Source organism: Accipiter gentilis, chromosome 18, assembly GCF_929443795.1.
Source record: "Accipiter gentilis chromosome 18, bAccGen1.1, whole genome shotgun sequence".
In the NCBI taxonomy this organism is placed as follows: Eukaryota; Metazoa; Chordata; class Aves; order Accipitriformes; family Accipitridae; genus Astur; species Astur gentilis.
In genome coordinates, this window is record NC_064897.1 from 7,388,269 (window position 1) to 7,407,892 (window position 19,624).

The window sequence follows — 19,624 nt, forward strand, 5'->3', positions numbered from 1 at the left end:
CACTGAAAACTGCTTTAGTTTCAAATGTAGCAAGACAATAGAATTATACCAATTTAAGGTGCTGAGTTTCTTGCTTCCTGCACCGGTGTCCAAATAGTATTGTTATAGTGACCTTAAGGACTGTTAGTTGAAGACTCACAGGCATTTTTGTTTCCCCGTTTTCCATTTATAGTGACAATTCATACTTAGTTATGCTTGGTCATAAGATTCCAAAGGTAAAAAAGAACAATTTTGGTAATAATTTTTCCTTTTCCAGACCTCTGTTTCAATCCCATAAGCTGGAGAGCTCCAGTGGAAATGCTTATATTCTGAAATCTTTTAAGTGGTTTTTGAATTTTCAAAAGATAGAACCTCATCCATAGAAATTCTACTGAAATTGATTACATTCACTGCCTCCAGTGTACAGTTTGCTTGATTATGGGTTACTCTGGCTTTAACAAATCTTTGAGTAGTGCTTGTTAAAGGTTATAACCTTTACAGGAAATTGAAGATAAGATGGAAATCATCATGATAGGTTTATATAATCTGTAACCTTTAGAGTTTTAAAATTCTACTTCTGCGTGACCACTCCAGCATTCATTGAATTTAGGTGTATCTTACATCAAAGGCATTGATTTTCTGCAGGAGATGATGTATGCTAAAGCTCTGCGTCCACATCTATGAAGACATAGCAGGTTTCTCATAATAATCTTAATAATATCTAGTAGTTCTGTAGTGGTTTTAGGTAGAACTCAATTCCCAACAAGAGAACAAAGATGTTCTCTCTGGCTGTGTTCACATGGCTGTGCAGAAGTAACCGTGAAGCCACTGCCAGCTTTGGAGAAGCAGCCCAGCTGGTATGCTTGACTAAAAGATCCCTAAGTGAACACTTCGGAGCTCATTTTCCTGCCGTGCGGATGGGTCTCAGTGCTCTTGTGCCTCGCCTGGCTGCCCGCACCCATTCTATCTGCCCTTCTGACAGATCCCCGCACCCAGTGTTGGGCAGACACAATGGCCCAAAGCCTTTTCTAGGAAGGTTGAAGTGTGCCCACAAAGCAAAGGCAGATGAGATATATTTACTAAGAGCTGGCTGAATTTAGGTTACCTGCAAAGGAACTGTAAATGTGAAGTGGAGAGCTGCCAAAGTTCCTGGGAACATTTAAATCAGCAAGATATAGATATAGCACTGAATAGTTTCGAGACCATCATTTAAAGAAAAATCATGGTTGTTATGGGATATATTTTCCACCTTTAATTATGCAGTTTTATAGAGAAGGTCTGATTCTTCTCATTTATCACCTTTCTGCACTGTATCTTCATTAGCCCCAGTGAGGTTGTAATAAAAAATAAGTGATAATAGAGTCTATGTTCTCTGCTGAACTGTGTATACTTTGGAACATGAGTGAGCTTGTCTCCGCTGAGATTGGCTCCTGCTTCCCCTTTTTTCATTTGCTTTGATTCATCTTTCTTGCCAAAGAAATTTGGAGGCAGATTTTTCCAGCTGCTCCTGAAAGAGTGGGGAAGTATGTTATTAAAGTGACGTGAAGCATTCTGTCCTCCACACATCACAGCCAGCCTGTTTCTAAGCAGGAACTCTGCCTAACTCCCAAATTTTGATCGCTATCATTCCTGAGCCATGTTACCCAGTACATACTGCAGTAGCTCCTCTGTATGCTCTTCATGGTTTCTGTGCATCTCCCTGAAAGGGAAAAAGGATTTATGAGCAAACTTTGTTTTCGTTAACATGTGATATGATTTATTACCGGTCTGATTATGACATTTTACACTCTGTAGTTGAACATGCAGGGGCTGTCTTTGACACAGGGTAAGAAAATGACTGTTATTGTCCAAAGTGTGAGACAAGACTATGGTAAGACCAGTGAAAAGACAGGTCAATACAACCTTTGGGTGTATGGTGAGCGGTGATACTGCAGTATTACTGTCACAGAGCTGTTTAGGTTGGAAGGCACGTCTTGAGATCATCTACTTCAACCCCAATTATTCTTTGTACAATAATATGTAATGGTTAAGGAAATAGTTCTTGTTTGAAAACTCCCTAATATTATGTGTATTTATAATGCATGTGAAGAGACTATTATTAAAGTATTTTCCTGAAATAATAGGAAAACTCCTTTATTAAATACATATTTCTCCTGGAATCCCGCTTGGGCATGATTTGTAACAGTTTCGTCCCCTCCAAAGAGAAACTGAGGCAGAACATATACTTAAAATCTTTTATTTAAATTAACGGTAGCAACACTCGTGTGCCAGGTGTGGACTTTTTGGCACATCTGTCTTTAATTCAGTGAGATTAATGTATTAAAATTCAGCATGTGTACTGAGATTGCGTCAGTACCTGGATCTAGCAAAGACTGTAAGAACTCACCTTTGAAGTTCATAGAAGCGCTTGCATACTTCAAATTACCTGTGTGCTGAAATATCTTACTGACTCAGTGCCTCAGACTGCTATTAACTCACGTCTCCCCCACAGAGGTGTTGCCTTAACCACGTGTTACTCAAGTCATAGTTGACGGCTCGGTTTAATAACAGCACGTGAAATGCAGACTGCAGTCTGAATCCCAGGGGCTTCTCGTGGCGTCCAGGCACCGAGAAACATCCCGCTAGGCCAGTGGTTCCCAGTCGGTGACGCACACCAACATCAGAGGGGAATCAAGGAGGTCTGCCAGGCTTGTGCTCCCTTGGCCCCTCAGCCGAAGGCAGCGCTGCCAGGAGCAGTTAGCACCCTGAGCAGGCTGCAGCGAGGGTGGCAGTGCTGCTAGTATGGCAGGCAGTTCGGACCCCCCTCGTGTCTGGAGCCCCTTCCTCCTGATGCTGCAGCACCTCTGGAGCTCTGGCTGCGGCCGTAGCACCGTGCCTCTGCAGAGGCTCGGTGTTGCCGCGGGTCTGGGGAGGGAGGTGGGCATGGGCTGCTCAATGAGGGGAGCACTGGGTGAGGGCAGGAGGGGGTGGGCAGCAGCGAACCCCTGCGCTCAGCACGCACCTGCATTTCTGAAAAGTGGCTTTTGGCCACTAGAACCTGTGCGGCTAAGTGTAGATTTCTTGCAATAGCTAAAAGTAGGTACCAGCAGTAGACAGTCCAGCCTCCCTAAATAAGGTCCCTGGGCTTCACAGACAGCCCTTGCAGGAAGGCAGAACCATTCAAAACACCCAGAAAAGTCACCCAGAGCTAGTCAAAAGCAAAATGTAGGCAGAGGGATGTGCCTGGAAGTTGTATCCTGCCTCTATATACTTCCACCTGATCATTAGATCTGTTTTTATTCCTAATCAAAAATATATGAATAGGGCTGTCTTTATTTTTTAGTAGGAGCCTTGTAATTGCAATTGTGATAACTAAGTACATAAGCGAAGTAAGGTTTGGAGAGAGACGCAATTTCTTTCATCAGCCTAATTCAGAACGTTGGAAAGTCACACTTCTTGTTTTGGTTGTTGTTATTGTTTGGGGTTTTTTTCCTTTTTAATCTGGGTTCTGTTTTCTGATAATAGTTAGACAGTTCCTCTGCAGAGACAAAGTTTGTTCCTGTACTTATCTGCTCATTCAGATTACATTTGCCATACACTTTTTCCATCAAACCATTCACTGGCAGCCATGATGCAGTTGCCCATAAAAACTGTGGCCATCTATTTTGTTGACTGGGACTTGATTTCTCTCAGTTTAGGAGTGATAGAAGATTTTCAGGTGATTGCATATACAGCTGCCTTTTTTTTTTTTTTTAATTCAGTTATCCGCTTTACTTGTATTTTGCATTCAGAATTGAACTGTCCAGTTTTGAAAGTGTTTTCTCTTTTTCTTAAATTGTCCCTTCTTCCAACAGTCTTCCCAGATTACCTACTATCAAACTCTGCTATTCAGCTGCAAATGCCTGCGATTGATTGCCTCTCTGGGTGTAACACTTCATTGTTCTGCAGTGATCTGATCTTCTTTCCTCCTTTTCTACCTTCCCGTTGGCTATGACCACTGGTGTCAGCTGAGACCACATTTTGTGGGTCAGTCCCTACCTAGCAGTGTTATATATCATTAACTGCACAAAGTTGTCGTGACGCCTGACTGATAACTCCAGTCAAATAATCTATAAAAACATTAACCAAAAAAGATTCATTAAATAAAAATTCCTCAAGGAACACCAAACCTGGGCAGCAAACAAATGTAATTAATTACATGCATCTATATTGATTGGTATGCATTAATTTGCTTTGTAATTTTTGTATATAGGGTTGTTGCGTGTAGCAAAGAGTCTTGCTCCATACAGGTAGCTGCGAGAATCAGAGGTGTAGTGAAGCTGTGTGCAGGCGTAGAGGAGGGTCTTGAACTGTTACATGTACTGTTTTAATAAACCAATGATTTTATTTTACTTTGAGCGCTCTATGAAGAAATGAAGTGATGACAGTAGAAGAGACGTAGCCTATGATTAGCAGCAGGTCTCTAGAAACTTCTAGGGAAATACAAGAGGAAACGATCTGCAAGACTGACAAGAAGATTTTAGTGTAATGTAAATGGGAAAATTAGGGGAAGACAAGTAATGTCAGTTGCATTGTTGCTTGGAAGAGGCCTGAGGTCTATTCAGCAGAGGCAGGAGATATCTGCAGTAAGGTGGGCAAACAAGTAACCCCTGCAGTAGAAGCTGTGATGGCAGAGAGCACTGTGAGTTTGAACTCGCAGGAAGGTGGTTCAGCTCTCAAGGGTCTGGGATGTGCCTGGTTGGGACATCTGCACTGGGAAACTGGTAATCATGGAGTTACAGAATCATTTAGGTTAGAAAAGACCCTTGAGATGATCGAGTCCAACCATAAACCTAACATTGCCAAGTCTACCACTAAATGATGTCCTTAAGCGCCACATCTACACATCTTTTAAAAACCTCGAGGGATGGTATTTAAACCTCTTAATATCTGTTATTTTCCACATGTCAATAATATTTGCTCTAGCCGTATACTGATGTTAAGTCACTGCCGTGCACTGGCACTTTTTGAGCTCTAAAAGGAGCTGGTGCAGATTCATTTAGCTGTCTTTTCTCTCAAATCGACTTAACTTTTTCAAGTATCTGCGAAAAGAGTCCATTTGCCCCCTCCTGACACCTCCAAGTTAATTTGGCATGTATCGTAACCTACACTAAAATGTTCAGAGTTATTTGGCACCTTTTGTTTGTCAGGTTCATAAGCATTGTGTTTGTGAAAACTAGGGGAGCCGTGACAGGTTTCTCAGTGCTTGAATGGAAGCTCACATTTCTCATGTTGACTTGCTCAGTTCATAGCGGCTGTGGTTCAGGATCTGGGGAATGATCCATCTTCCACTAGACTTCACAAAAAACTTATTTGACTTCATACAGTTTCTCCACTTTCCATCACATCCCTTGTCTCCTTTCAAGCTCTAAATTTGATTCCCAGAAACAGAGGAACACTTCACTGATGTGAATTGGAGCAGGATATGAAGGCAAAGGCAGAAATTGTTCATTATAGACATTATAGCGCAAGCCCTCCCATTTATTAATTTATTGCTGTATCTCCTGCCATGTGGAACAAACTCTTTGCTGATTCTCTAAAGTCTTTCTCAAGCTTTGAGATTCTATTTGTTTTGTAAGAAAAGTTGTGGTCTTCAGATCTTATTGTTTGTTTCTTTGGGTTTTAAAAATTAAAACAGTTTGGGGTTTTGACTTCTTGGCATTTCTATTTTGTCATCCAATTATCTTTTTTTCTCATCCTTCTCTTTCCTTCCCTCCCATTTTTTTTTCAGATTTCCAAAGGAAATAAAAAGTGACTAAGGAGAGAATATAATTTCAATGTCTCTGAGGTCCTGAATCTTTTTTTTTTTTTGCATGAAAACATTTTGAAAGAAGGATCAAATAATGTTAGTGTTTGTAAAATGATTTTTTAACGGTAAAAATATAAGAAATTTAACTGGTATTAATTTCAGTCTTTTCCAAAAAGCCTATCTGGAGATTTCTATTCTCTTTTTTTTATTCCAGACCCACTATGGCTTTATTGTCATAAGGCTTGTGTTGCTCTTCTGCTTTTTAAAATCTTTCTTTCACTTTAACAAAAATTGTGTCTGCATTTTTCTGCTTTTTATGAAACGTGAATTGCTTTAGCGTTCTCAGAAGTAAAGAAAATAATGAATTGAGACTAAGTGTTAGCTATTCCCCCTTGGAGCCTGTCAGGAGTACAAAAATAGATTATGGCGTGCTGAATAAAAGATCACTGAAGTCTGTTCCCTTAATATTCCAAGCTAGGGCTGCTCCTTCTGCAAGCATTTGTTTTGCTGATGGAATATCTAAAAGGCTGTCAGGGCGCATAGACGATTAACATTTAAGCAGAGACAGGACTACCTAGAAACAGTCATTCCAAGACTGCAAGTAGTTTTGAGGGCTAAGAGGAAGCTGTGAGTGAAATGCTTGGGGCACTCTCAGTAAAACTCTGAATTACCTTTGAATTACCTTCATTAGACGGTTTATGTTTGTAGCAGGGGAGCTAAAGCTATGGCTGTGTCTTTGAAAAAGAAAAAAAAAAAAAAAAAAGAAGAAAGAAAAGGAAAGCAAATGATGCACCTTGTGGTGCCTCGAGGGAGGGTTTTGCAATCACGCTGAGCCTAATTGACGAACATGTTGTGCTTGCGCTAAGTCCTCAAAGATTTCATAGCACGTCAGCAAATACGCTACTATTCGCAGTTCGGTTTGATGTTACTTGGTTTGTGTCAGTGCTGGGGAACTGTGGTAAACCAACATGTGATGGGATTCCAGCCAGCTCCCCCATCAAAATCATCAATCAGCCCATGCTGTTATTCATAGAGGGGCACCTGTGTGGCCGGGTTGGATTAGGTGAACAGTAGTGTCAAGTTTCAATTACAAGGAGAACAATTTAATGGAGGCAGATTTAAAACATGGAGCTTTGTCATTATGGGGAAAGAAAGACGCAGCGAGAGCTGCTGTGATTTCAGCTTCTTCAATAGCTCTTGTTTACGAATGAGAAGAAATAGAAGAATCCAGCCTAAGGTAATAGTGGTTGGTATTTGTTTTTATTGTTTGATGTACAAATGTCTGTATTAGGTTATGACATACCTGTTGTGAGGAATGGAAAATAACTACGAGAAAACAGAAGGAAGACAGTTTGATCAGTTGTACCATCTACCATCAATTCCATATGATATTTTTATGGGATTAATCATTATTTAAATTTGTTTGGAGAAGTGGAACTAAGATGACAATTTTTAATGAAAACATTAACATTAATGCTGCAAAGTTAAGAACAGTTAACATTTTTCAGTTACAGGAGTATCTTATAGGTTTCTGCATAAATGGTGAGCAAATAATTAATTTGTAGAATCCCAGAGTACCTAGGGTTCTGCAAAAGGTTTCAGATTGACCTTTAGGTTTATGTGAGAGGCTTTGTGGTTTATTAAAAATATATGTATCCTGTAGACAGCTGGTCTATTTTTTATTTTAGAGAAAAAAAAAAAAGATGCTCTATAGAAATCCCAGTGAGTTGTATCAATCTGAAATCAAAAGTTCTGCCTTTTTAAAAAATGTGTGTTTCTAAGTTTAAACCTGACATTTGATCATTTTGTTTAAAATGACCTTCTACAGGAAAATCAATGTGAGGGGTCATTTCCTGATGAGCTGCTACTTTTATACTAGTATAACCCCTCTGAAGTAATAAAGTTGTGAAATGATGCCCCTGATTTTCCTTCACAGATGGCACTATTTAGGAAGTCTATCTGAATGCACAGGTGAATGTCTGATGTCGGTAGTATTTGTGAAGGTATTTAGTAAGTGTAGTTATGATCTCTACAAGGACTGGGAGACCTTGGTTCTTCTGGACTAGCCTCTCCAGCTTCCACCTCCAGTCATCACAGGGGTGACCCAGGCGTTTCCCAAGTTGGAGCTGCCAATTGGTAGAAACAGCTGGAGCTCTTTGTTGAAAGGAAGGTCTTGCAAGGCTTTCAGGGCTTGATAGGAAAGCTAAAAATTCTTTTCCATCATGATAATGATCTTATTTGCCTATCAACTTTTTTTTGCCTGTGACTTTTCAACATATCTAAAGCTATGTTTCATCTGTGCACCCCACTCGATTTAAATCAGCTTATCTGGTCCATGTCCAATTCCTCCTTCTCATGTGATTCCTCTTCAGTTTGTAAGTCCAGGAATAACCATATTGTCTGTTCTTGGAATAGTCCTAAGAACAGATTGATGCTTTAGAAAAATCTGTTTAAGCACTGATTTCTAGGCTGTCCTTTGTTTGCTCAGTCTGTTTCCTAGAAATGATGATGTTGCTAAGGTCTTGGTGGCTTTATACAGTCAAACAGCTGTTTGGAAAATCCCCATGTACCCAAATTCTATTTGAATTCAGTCATGGACCCTTGCTCAGACATTATGAATTAGCTCCCAAGTTTATGGTAATTACATCCTTAGCTGCACAATGCCTTGATTTCCTCCTATGTAAAATCACATTCATGACTCTTATCTGGTTTTGGGCCCTTTTAGAAATGAACAGCATTATTAATTTGCTTTTCTTGTTTGCTAGGAGAAAGAGCAGATCCTAACTGTGATAGGAATTGTTAATAAACTTTAAAAAGCCAACTTGCTAGCAGATAATTTAAATGTTAGAAACTCGACTTTATCATATCCCAAGCTTTTGCAGTCTTCTGTTGAAGACACATTCTAAAGAAGTCAGAAACTGTGCTACTGGCTTTTCTATTTCCAGCAGACTTGGACTAATTGGTTCATCTGGTGGGATCTTTGCCCAAGTAAATGTATGCAAACCCTTAAATCACCCATTCCTTTTGCAGGGATTTTGCAATAGTCTTATTGATATAGTTCATATGCTTTATTACAGCAAATAGAGCAGGAGTGATTTAAGAAGTTTTCTGGCAACTGCACTCACGTTATTCTTTAGGGGCTTTTGGTATTCACCTTCCCTGCTTCAGCCTGCAGCGGCAGCATTTGACTCTCCATGGCACTAGTCAAGCCTGTGCATATGCCACAGGGCTGGAGACAGTGTTCAGGTCATTGTTCCTCTGTGTCTTTTGTCCTCGCTCAGATCAAGAGGACTGAAGGGCAGGAAGAGCACAGTAAATGGTATAAAGAGTAGAATTCATCTAATCTGATTTTAGGGACATAAAAATTTGGGATAGCTAGTCTACATTATTTGCATAGGTTCCTTCTCAGGCCAAGACAATAAAAAGACAGGGGCACTTCCACAGGGAAATCTGTTTACTTTGAAGATTTAGGCTAAGGTGGAATGAATCCTCTTCCAACTCCAGAATGCCTGTTCCTTTGCAGGGAAAGTTCTTTAACTTCCTTTACCTCTAATACTATTCTACTTCACAGATATGTTGCCAAACTCAGTATATTTGTAATTAAGTTTTTGCCTATGTGATGATCACAGCCAGTGATCACATCCACGAGGAATTTACCTACCATTGCACTTAGCTTCTTTAATTAAATAACTTTCAGAAACATGTTTGTTTTTTTAAAACAGTTACAAAGACCATAAATATTTCCTTCAAATTTAACAAACTTAACAAAACTGCTTTGTAATTTATAGCTGAAACATTTTATGCACTGCTTTTTACTTCAGTGTATCATGACTGAAACTTAGTAGTAATCCTGGCAGATTTCTCTTGCCTTGAGAGTATTGTTGAGAAATGTAGGAGAAAACTTTATACAGTTTCTTGTGTTGTCAAAAATTAGTTGGTCCTCTTCAGGTATGAGAAAAGAATCATCCTGAAGATTGTTTTTATTCCTGCATGACTTAGCACAGCAAATTTGAATATGCTTACAAGAATGTAATAAAATAAAATGAGGAGAACAGAAATCATTACAAAGAACAGAAATAAATCAGAGAAAATAAAAGTAGAGGACAGCTGAGTGCACGGTCAGATCTGTCCTTCACTCCTTTCTGTGTAGGCTGTCCTGGGAATGCTAATAATTTCTCAACAAGAGTCAAAACCTGAGAAGGAAAGGTATGGCCCAGAGGGTTGTGGAGCTACGTAAAGCTGTATTCTAAAGCTTCTAATGAAAAGAATGGCTGCATGACAACAAGCCAGAGGGAATGCAGTGTGCGGCTTTCTGTCACGTACCCCACCTCACATACCTAGCACAGCTGGTCGAAAGAAGAACACTGAGTGCTATTAGCAAGTGCCAGTAGCGGTCGCGGTCCTTCCTCACCTATGTAGTACATAAATGTAATATCAAGAGTGGACTGCACTGATAATTTCCAGTATCACAAACCTAGATTTTCACAGTTAGAATATATGCCACGGACTACCTTAGTTAAATCCCTTCTTGTGGACCTTGGTGAAGATTGCTCAGAAATGCTTAATATACTTGCAGGAGAGAGGAGTTGGAGTGTAACTAGTTGTATGTGCTCGCACATGCTCATTTGTCTGTATATGTTTGTGTGGGAGTGATTTAACTTAAATACAATTGATGCGTGTTTGTGCTGTTTAATTTGCATTCCAGCACATGGCATCTCCATGCATTCCCAGGGCTGAACCAGCCCTGCTGGCGTGACAGTCTGAGTGGTTATTTGGCTAGAGAATGAGAAGTTTCTCTTGTATGTGAGGTGTAATACTGGGGAGGATTTGTTGACTAGAGAGTTGCCACGCTTGAAAGAATGGAAAAGGGGGAGTGATGGAAATGGGAGTGATGGCGCGCCTCAGCAAGGGACCTATTGCGTGGCCCAGCATGAATGCCAAAGAACGGCTGTTTGTCCTGTGACCACACTGTGAAAAGTGGTGCTCGTTCCAGGAGCATCGCTAAAAGTGACGGCCTTCTAGAATAGCTTCTGGGGGTGAGCATGTATTTCTTCTTTGAAAACCCTGGTTTCTGAGTGAAAGTAGAACTATTCTGGGTTGTCGACAGATTTAAGACCTGCAGGAACATGCCATTCCTTGGCTGTATGAAGGAGGAGAGCACACTTTATTTTCGGTTTTAGATATTCCCCTAAGATGGTGGGGGGGATAGGGACGCCTCCATCAGTGCTCCATCACACATGCACAACACCCAGAAGAGGAAAAGGAAAGACAGGCCGGCAGCTAAGTGTCCTCACTAAGTGTCTCAGTGTCCTCACCAAAATGAAAACCTCAGTATCTCACAGGGCAGAGCAGGTCTGCACTCCTGCCAACAAGAACCACAGACCAAGTTGCCACAGTTTGGTCCTCAGTAAATGACACATAATGTCCAATGAGAAATCAACCCTTGAGGTAGTAATTTATTTTCATTTTCCAGGCGGGCAGTTTTGGTGAATAGATTTTACTCACTGTATAGCAAGGTCAGTGTGACAGGTTTTGAAAAAATACAAGTTCAAGTGTTTTTTGGTTTCACAAGCACATGAGCTCAGTGAGAAAGAACAGACTGAGCCGGCAAGGAGAACAGCCAATCCTGTTATATTTGTCTTTCTTATTACTGACTTGCCACGATAAATATGGAAAATTATATTTGGCTAGAAGGAGGCTGAGAAAGGGAACAGATGGCCACCAAAAGAATACTAGAGCAGCTAATAGTCACTGGCATATTTCCGGGATAAAAATTTAAATCTGAAGCCAAGCAGAAGGGTTATCCATTTTTTTCTGATCAGGGTACTGTGTATGAAACTGATCCTGCTATGCTCTGACTAGATGAAGGTGGGCTTCCTGAAATGCATTCACCGAATGGAATAAACAACCTTCATCCTGCAGTTAACGGCTCTTGCAGTTATGCTGACAGAAATAGTTGACAAGGTGGGGAAAATGTTTTATGTTCCTACTGTATTTTGAGAGAGTGAGACTGCATTCGCTATGGCTTTTTAATATATTGCATGATTTAACACCTACATTGCGTTCTACAGGCTTTATTCAGTTTTGATAGAGGACAGAGAGAAGAAAGTGCCCATTTAAGTGAGGAGACAATGCAATCTATGTGTTATATAGTTGTGTATTTTGTCATTTCTAAAATTCTAACTCATTTATGATTCCTGTGGGAACTGGAAAAAAATAAGCTGACAATTTGGGGAATTATGAAAATGTGTCACAATTTCTGATTTTGCAGAATGCTGTATGCTCAGTATCTAAAACTCCTTATGACTGCAGACCAGGTAGTGAATGAGGACATTGTTCTGTTTCTTGAGTGATAATGGGAATTAGCAAGGTAGTGCATGATTTGAAGGGCTGGAATAGCAGGACATGATAGTTTGGGATTGAAGTGCAATATTGGAGCTGTAGGACAGGCTGAGTGCTATAGGAGTGGGACAGCCAGGAGTGAAATGCAGTGGAATAGTAACAGTTGCTGCAGTTTTTCTTTAGAGTGCATCTGCCAGAATTAAACCAGTCACAACAGCTCAGCTGTAGTTCCCATACTAGATGTACAGGATTTTGCTAGAGTAGCAGCTGATGGGTCTTCTGGATCAAGACCGTCAAATAAGTCACTGTTGTGGACTAACTGATCAGTCCACCTGCTCCCCATTCAGCCACCAGCCCGACTGTTGTAGGCACAGATCATTTTTCATGGACAACAGATTATGGTATGCACCTATTTGGGGGAATGTTATGAGGGTTGACCAGTTATTGATTTTAAGGTGGTTTGAATAAATTTCCCAAAGAGCACTGAAGAACTATAAACCCTTAATAAGTAGGTTTTTAGAAAGAGAGGCAAAGAGAATCACAAATTTCCATGATTAAAAAAAGGCACAGCCATGGGCTGGTGGACTGATTTTGCTTTTGCAGTGTAAAAGGAGAAATGCCCATCTCAGAATCTTGTTAATCTTTCCCCAGTGAATAGAAATTAAATGGATTCCAAATTCTGGCAGCACATCCTGGAGCTCACTCAGGTGCTTCCTTAGGTCTTGCTGAGTTTTAAAGACATTTGGGGAATGGTCCATACTCTATAGCAAATACAATATATTTTGAAATTGATATTTAGTAATATAAACATCATTGCATAGCCTTTTAAAAGTATTGCTAAGAAAACGACATTTTGGAGTGAAGACAGTAGTCTGTACAGGTATGGGAAGTCTACTGTTTCATTGGTTTTCAGTGATAGCTGTCTCTAAAATTCCGGCTTTATATTGACTTGTAGTTAGAAAAGCACAAAGGGGTTAAGAAACTGCCTTTAAATGGAGTATAATGTTTTAATCTGTTTCAGAAACTGACAAATAAAAGTAGCTGGGAGTAAAGTGTAGATGAAGTGTGAGAAAAAGTATAGCATGCACTAAAATGAATAGTCTTATTAAGAGCTGGGTTGATATATCTAGTAGAGTTACGAATGTGGATCCTAGACTCACCTTCATAACAAACGTGATTCTCCGTTGAAATGCAGGATACGTAGTTTGCATGTGAAGTGTTTGTCTGCAAAAATACTCTGGCACTGGGTTTTCCATAGATCATCTATGCAAATTCACACTGAAGGACAGTGACCACAAGGATATTTGGTGCACTGGGCAAAGTACATCCCGCTCTAGGACAGTCATGTGTAGGATGCAGTAATCCAGTGGTTGTCTTCTGGGAGCATTTGTTGTGGTGGCTCGGGGGATGTTTTGGATTTACAGCACATAATCCCTTATCCCTAGCCAGCTGATCTCCAGTTCCAAAGATGGGAATTACTATGTCCTGCAAAGACAGGTCTTAGTACCTTTCCCTTTCTTAATATTCTCCTCTGCTCCACAGATATCCATGACCTTTCCTCTGAAACTGCACCCAATTAGCATAATAAGGCTAAACCTAGAGCTGTTGTTCTCAGCTTGTTCTGAAACTGAAGTTTACCCTTTAAGCTTGCAGAAAGACTTATTTGTGGTTTGTTTTTTTTTTTTTCTCCCAACTTTTCAAATGAAAAGAAAGAGAAAATACCTGCCATGGGCACTAACAGCACAGCTGTCCAAAGGGCAGTTTGTAGCTGGTCTGCCCAGCTTTAGTGCTGTCTTCATGGTTGATGGTGGGACAGTTGAACCTGTATGTCAAAAGGGCAGCATTTCCTTCATGTGATCAGGTAGATTTGCACACAGAGTTTTCTCTCTATCTTTAGTTCGGAAGTGTCTTCTAGAGTTCTCTAATGTAACCTCATCTCCAAGGATGGAGATCCCACAGCCTCCCTGAGCACCTATTCCAAACTCACAGAGCAGGATGTCTCAGAGCCATTGTACAGGTATCTTCAGCTTGAGCTGCCCCTTTGTAGCAATGCCGATGCGCCCTGGATATATCGAAGTCACTATATATGCATGGAGCAGTTTGTACACAAACCTCACCCACTACTGCTCCTCCATATATATGCAGCGTATTGGCACAGAGGCAGCAGTCTAATCAGAGTTGTCCCTTCTTTCAGGCACAGAGAGAGGCCCTTCCAGTGCAGCTAGGCTGCATCCCGGCAGATTTTTATGGCACTAGCCAGTACAAAACACATTAAGCATGCTCCTCCAGTATGCAGACATATTTTCATGTGGACTAACTGAAGTCCATGATGAAGGCCTTTAAAAAGTGATCCCCTGGCACTGATACTGGCACTGCATAGGCTAAAAGTCATTGCAAAGAGGAAAGACTTTAGCATCAGCAGGTGTTCTGCCCATTTAAGACTGTGTGATAGGTACAGGCCATGGAAGCCCTGGCTGCAAAACAGATAATGAGGAATGCCATGCTGCTTTATTTAAGTATTTTTAATCTGCAGCTCACATCCATAAGATAATTTTGGCTGCAAATATGTTATTTTGAAACTCTGAAGTTCCCTGCTTCAAGTTCCTCTGCTTCTAGAGAAAATATTGCTATTCTACAACTTCAGAACCTCTATAGTGGAACTGATGTCTCCACTTGGATAAAGAATTTTTTTGACTACAAGTGGAACGACATTGTGTCTCAGAGCCCAGGGACCAGGGAGCACTTTTGACCAAACCCAGTGGGGTTCACTCCAGCCTATAGAGCAGAGCTCCAAGCTGCTTTAGCTACAGAGTTTTCAGTATCTAAATTATTGTAAAGATTGCTGGAATTCCCTGCAGTCCGTTTTTGGACAGAAATGTACAGTGCTACTTATCATGTTTATCTTTATAAAAAACCTGCTGAAAGCACCAGCAAAATCCTAAAAATTATGAGCCCTTTAGCACTTTCCCCATGTTTCTTTTTATGTATTTGTTGCTAATATTATCTGTCCACTGGAACCAATGGATTTTTTTCCATATCTCAGTAAATTTAAACACTGATTTGTGTTGTCATAAAATCTGTGCCACAAGTTGAACCAGTTTAATGCTGGTTAATTAACAATGAACGGGCTCACAATCTACCACATGAGGCAGTTTAAAGCTGTCCTTCCAAGCACAATCACTGTCAGCTTTCAAGCACATATTTAGGGATAGCAAAGGCCCCCCCCTTCCCCTCCGCTGACCACATGGGCATATCAAGCATGCTGAGAGGCATAATAAGCAAAGCAAGCTCTCTCTGCACCTGCCCACAAAACAGCTGTCCAACTGGGAGAGGAATTGCTAGACCGTAGCGCATTTTCAGCAGCTTTTGTGGTCCTCTCTCATACGCTGTGTTGGCACAGACATTGCTGCAAAGGAAAGAAACACAGAAACCATACAGAGATTTCAGGATATTTTTTTTCCAGAATAATTTTTATTAAAGCATCATTTCATGTTTGCAGTCTTCCCATGTGGATGCATTTTCTCAGTCTCAACTGACTGTTCAAGAGAGAGATCATCTGGGATCCAACAGAGTCTTCCATCAGGTACGTGACTCTTCAGCTGACTTTAAAAATTTCGGAATGCTTGTCTTCTAAGAGACCCCTTATAATAATTGAACCTGAGCAGAGGGAAGTCCTTTACTCCCTGTCCTCTTCCATTTCTGCTGTAGCTGTATGACTGTCCCAAGTGCCTGCGAGTATTTTGGTTTTGCTAGCTCTTCAGCAGCATTTGAGGCATTTCTTCTGCCTAGCCACTTTTCTTTCTTGAAGCTTTCATAGAAAGTCCACTGGAATCTCTGTTCTAAGGTTTTAAAGACTTTTCCATAGTATTGGAAAAGAAAACTTATTCATTCAAGTTGGTTGGATTGAGAGCTTTGCTCCTTTACTTTTTGACAAAATATCAAACCTTTCCTTTGTTGTCAAAAGCTTGACGAATATGTTTCTATCCTTCCCCCATGCAAAAATTTCACAGGCTTCTATGGGTTGCAGCCTTAACTGTCTGGACTTTGTTCTGCATTTGATAGTGCATAGTTGATCTATTTCAAATAATTTTTTTATTATTTGCCAAAGAAATAGTCTACCTTGAAAATTTTCTTTGCTGCTAAGAGTGTGATTCCTCTCACTTTAGATATCCAAGAATATTAGAAGTCCAAACATTCATAAAACCACATCCTTAAATGACTGAGTTTGAGTGGCACAGAAATGTTTTTCAAATAACAAATGGGAGAAGTCTAAAGAAAGGACTAATAATCCTGGAGTTTTCAAATGAGTATAAGCATTTATTTTTCAGTAACGTTTGCACAGAGCTTGCCTTTTCCTCACTAACATGGAGTGCAAAAAGGGCCCTGGTCAAAGTGAACTCCATGGGGAAGGAGGGGGGGGGGAATACTGGGAAACCAGTGCAGGAAAGACCCTCCCACTGTCTCCACCCCTGGTGTTTGGCAGCAGTCCAGTCCCAATTTCTCCTCCACCACTGGGAATAGCTAATGATATTGCCTGCCATTTATAATTCCTGCCTGCTTATTACCCTACATATGCTTTATTTTCCCCACTCAAAGGAGTCCTGCTGCCTGGAATGGCTGAATGGTTTCCAAGCCCATCCACCTTTTCCAGCTGGAGCAGTCACTGCCCTGCTGCTGGATGAAGGTGTTCTTGTGGGGAAACTTTCATGCCCTAAAATGTGCCAGGCTGCCCGATTGCCTGGACAAACTCCTCCTGCCCATTATTAGTACAACTAGGAGCTGCCGTTGAGTATCTGCTCTTCTCCCCTTCGCCATTAGGTGTCAGAAGTGAAGCACACAGATTTTCCAAGGTTTTCAATCCCTCTGTTTTTCGAAGGTGTGACACAGAATTGCTTGCTACGTCGTTATGTAATATTTGCTTGTGCTTTCTATTTAGAAAGTCAGTCGTGGTGTTCTTTCCCTCCCACATCTGGAAGGTCAAGCAAAGCATGGTTTGGTTGCAGATGCTGCAAACCCTCTCCCCCTTGAAAGCAGCCTGCCTCAGATAACAAATAAGAGCTTGCAGAATGTCCTCCCCTCTCTTCAGGTGAGTTATAAAGCTCTTAGACATCTCTTGTTTGCCTGGTTAATCAGCTTCTCTCTAAGCACTGCTAAGAGAGTGTCAGCGGCAAAGTGTCACGAGTGTGTTTGTGTGTGGGAAGAGAGAAATAATTTAGTGTCAGCATTTGTATCAGTTTCTGTTTTCTGCCATAAAGTTAAAGAGAAAAAAATAGGAAGAACTGTAAACAGTTAAATAGACAGATTACTTACCAGCATGGTTGTGTATATCTCCAGATATTTTAATGTACACCCAACATCACAGGAAGTTTTTGAAGTCATCTTCACTTCCGGCATTCCTTCTTTCTCATTTTTTCCCAAATCCTGTGTCCATCCCCTGTCTGTACTCTTCTTCCTTTGCTGCTTCTCTCCCCAGAAAATGAGGGACCTGCACTACTCTCCACCACTACTCTGATCACTGCTTTTTTCACCTTTCTTCTTCTTCAATGGAGTTGGTTTATTGAGAGATTTGACAGGTTCCATAGGGCTCTGATATGAAGTCTTTTCAGATCTCTTGCATTAGAAGTCCTCACCTAAAGCATTTTGTTTGGGAAGTCAAGAGTCTTCTCAAGTACTTTGACTTTGAAACTGGCAGCTTGCTACTACTACAAATTATTTAATTTGGTTGGAGGGGTGTATCACTGGTCAAAGCTACAAGATGCAAAATAGCATGAATGATGAGGTGGAATGGGTTAGTCCCCAAAATAATTTAAATTTTCTTTAAAGCTCAATTCTGTGGCCTTCATAAGTCAAACCTGCACTCAACTCCTACAAAAGCCAATGATTAAGCTTTGCATCTGAAAATGAACCATCCCTCTGTTTTACTTTCTGTGAAAAGATTAGAGCCAAGCATTTTACAGAGGTTTTTTTTTATTATTATTATTCTTTAAATGTAATGTATATACTTATATAAGAAGCTTGTGTAAACACCAATAAGAAAGCCTTTTGCTTGGCTTAGAAATGCCAGGGGACAATAAATATTTCAATCTAGAAAGCATGATTATGCGCTGTCTGTTTTGGAGACCTTCTTTGTTTACCCTTCCTTGAAAATAACACAGCACTGCTGAATGGAGGGAGTGTGTATTGGGGTGGGCAGAGCGGAGTTCTCAAGCTGGGGCTCAGCAGGATAGCAGTAGGTCTGACCTGTGTCAGCACAGACCTGTACTTGAGCTGTTCAAGTAGTGCTCCTCACACCTGATTGCCCCGCTTTTGTAGCAGTTAATATTGCAAAGAAGGTAGCAAGGTTAGAGGCAGGTATGGGAAGACGATTTCATTTTAAAACAGACCCATTTTCACTCACGCTAACGTATTCTTAACCCAAAACTCACAAGCACCAAGATGCATGTATCCAAGTGGTACCAGACAGGACTTCTTGCAAGGACATGGTGGACTGGGATTGCCCACTGGTTAGTCCATATCACATCACCTAGGTTCTTGTCTTGGCAACCATGTGCTGGTTATTGAATATGGCTTTTGTACCCTTCTGACACTGAAAGAGACTGATCTTTTGTGTCTCCATCCTGTCCCACTTCTGTGAGTCATCAGAACTTTCTCAAGGCATGAGAAATTATAAATAAATTAAGGAATAATTTAGGTTGGAAGGGACCTCTGGAAGGCATCTAGCCCACCCTCCCACTCAAAGCAGAGCAAACTTGGAGCAGGTTGCTCAGGGCCTTGTCCAGCTGGGTTCTGAATATCTCAAATGTTGGAGAGTCCACAGCTTCTCAGGGCAACCTGTTGGAATAGTGAACCAAAAACATGGTAAAAAATGTCTCTCCTAATATCTAATCAGCATTTCCTGTGCTGCAACTTGTATCCATTAGCCACATACCCATTTTGTCCTAGAACCATGCACCTCTGAGAAGAGTCTGGCTTTGCTTTCTCTATACCATCCTGCCAAGTAACTACAGGTCAGTAAGATCACTCCTGAAGCTTCCTCTTCTGCAGGCTGAATAAATGTTATCTCCTGCAGCCTCTCCTTGCACATCATGGGCTCCAGGCTCCTGGCCATCCCGACCTCTCCCCTGAATTCTCTCCAGTTGGTCAGTGTCTTTCTTGTACTGGGAGACCCCAGACTAGACACAGTACTCCCAGCGTGGTCTCACAAATGCTGAACAGAGGGGGGGATCACTTCTCCCACCCCGCTAGCTTTCCTCTTGCTAATACAACCTGGGTTTTGTTTTCTGTAAGAGCACGCTGCTACATCAGTGTGGCAGTACACACTCCCCCCGCCCCGACCTGCGTGCATCCGTAATATTCAGGTTGTTGTCAGGCCCTTCCCTGCAAAGCTGCATCCTTTCAGTTGTCCCCCAACCTGTCCTGTTGCATGGGTATATACTGTTCCAGGTGCAGGACTTAACTTTTGTCTTCATTCAACTTTAGAAGATACCTGTAGCCCATTTTTCCAGCCTGCTGAAGTCTCTTTGGACAGCAACCCTG

The 19,624-nt window shown here is 41.1% G+C and overlaps 1 protein-coding gene across 1 annotated transcript in view; it reads left to right on the forward strand.

The window, feature by feature from the left end:
* The window catches only part of DYRK4 (dual specificity tyrosine phosphorylation regulated kinase 4), a 45,881-nt gene that overhangs the window by 8,557 nt on the left and 17,700 nt on the right, over nt 1-19,624 (forward strand). Inside the window, exons 2-3 of the mRNA XM_049822175.1 lie at nt 15,588-15,671; nt 17,025-17,174. Of these exons, the coding sequence (XP_049678132.1) occupies nt 15,588-15,671; nt 17,025-17,174 (234 nt within the window). The remainder of the gene's footprint in view (nt 1-15,587; nt 15,672-17,024; nt 17,175-19,624) is intronic.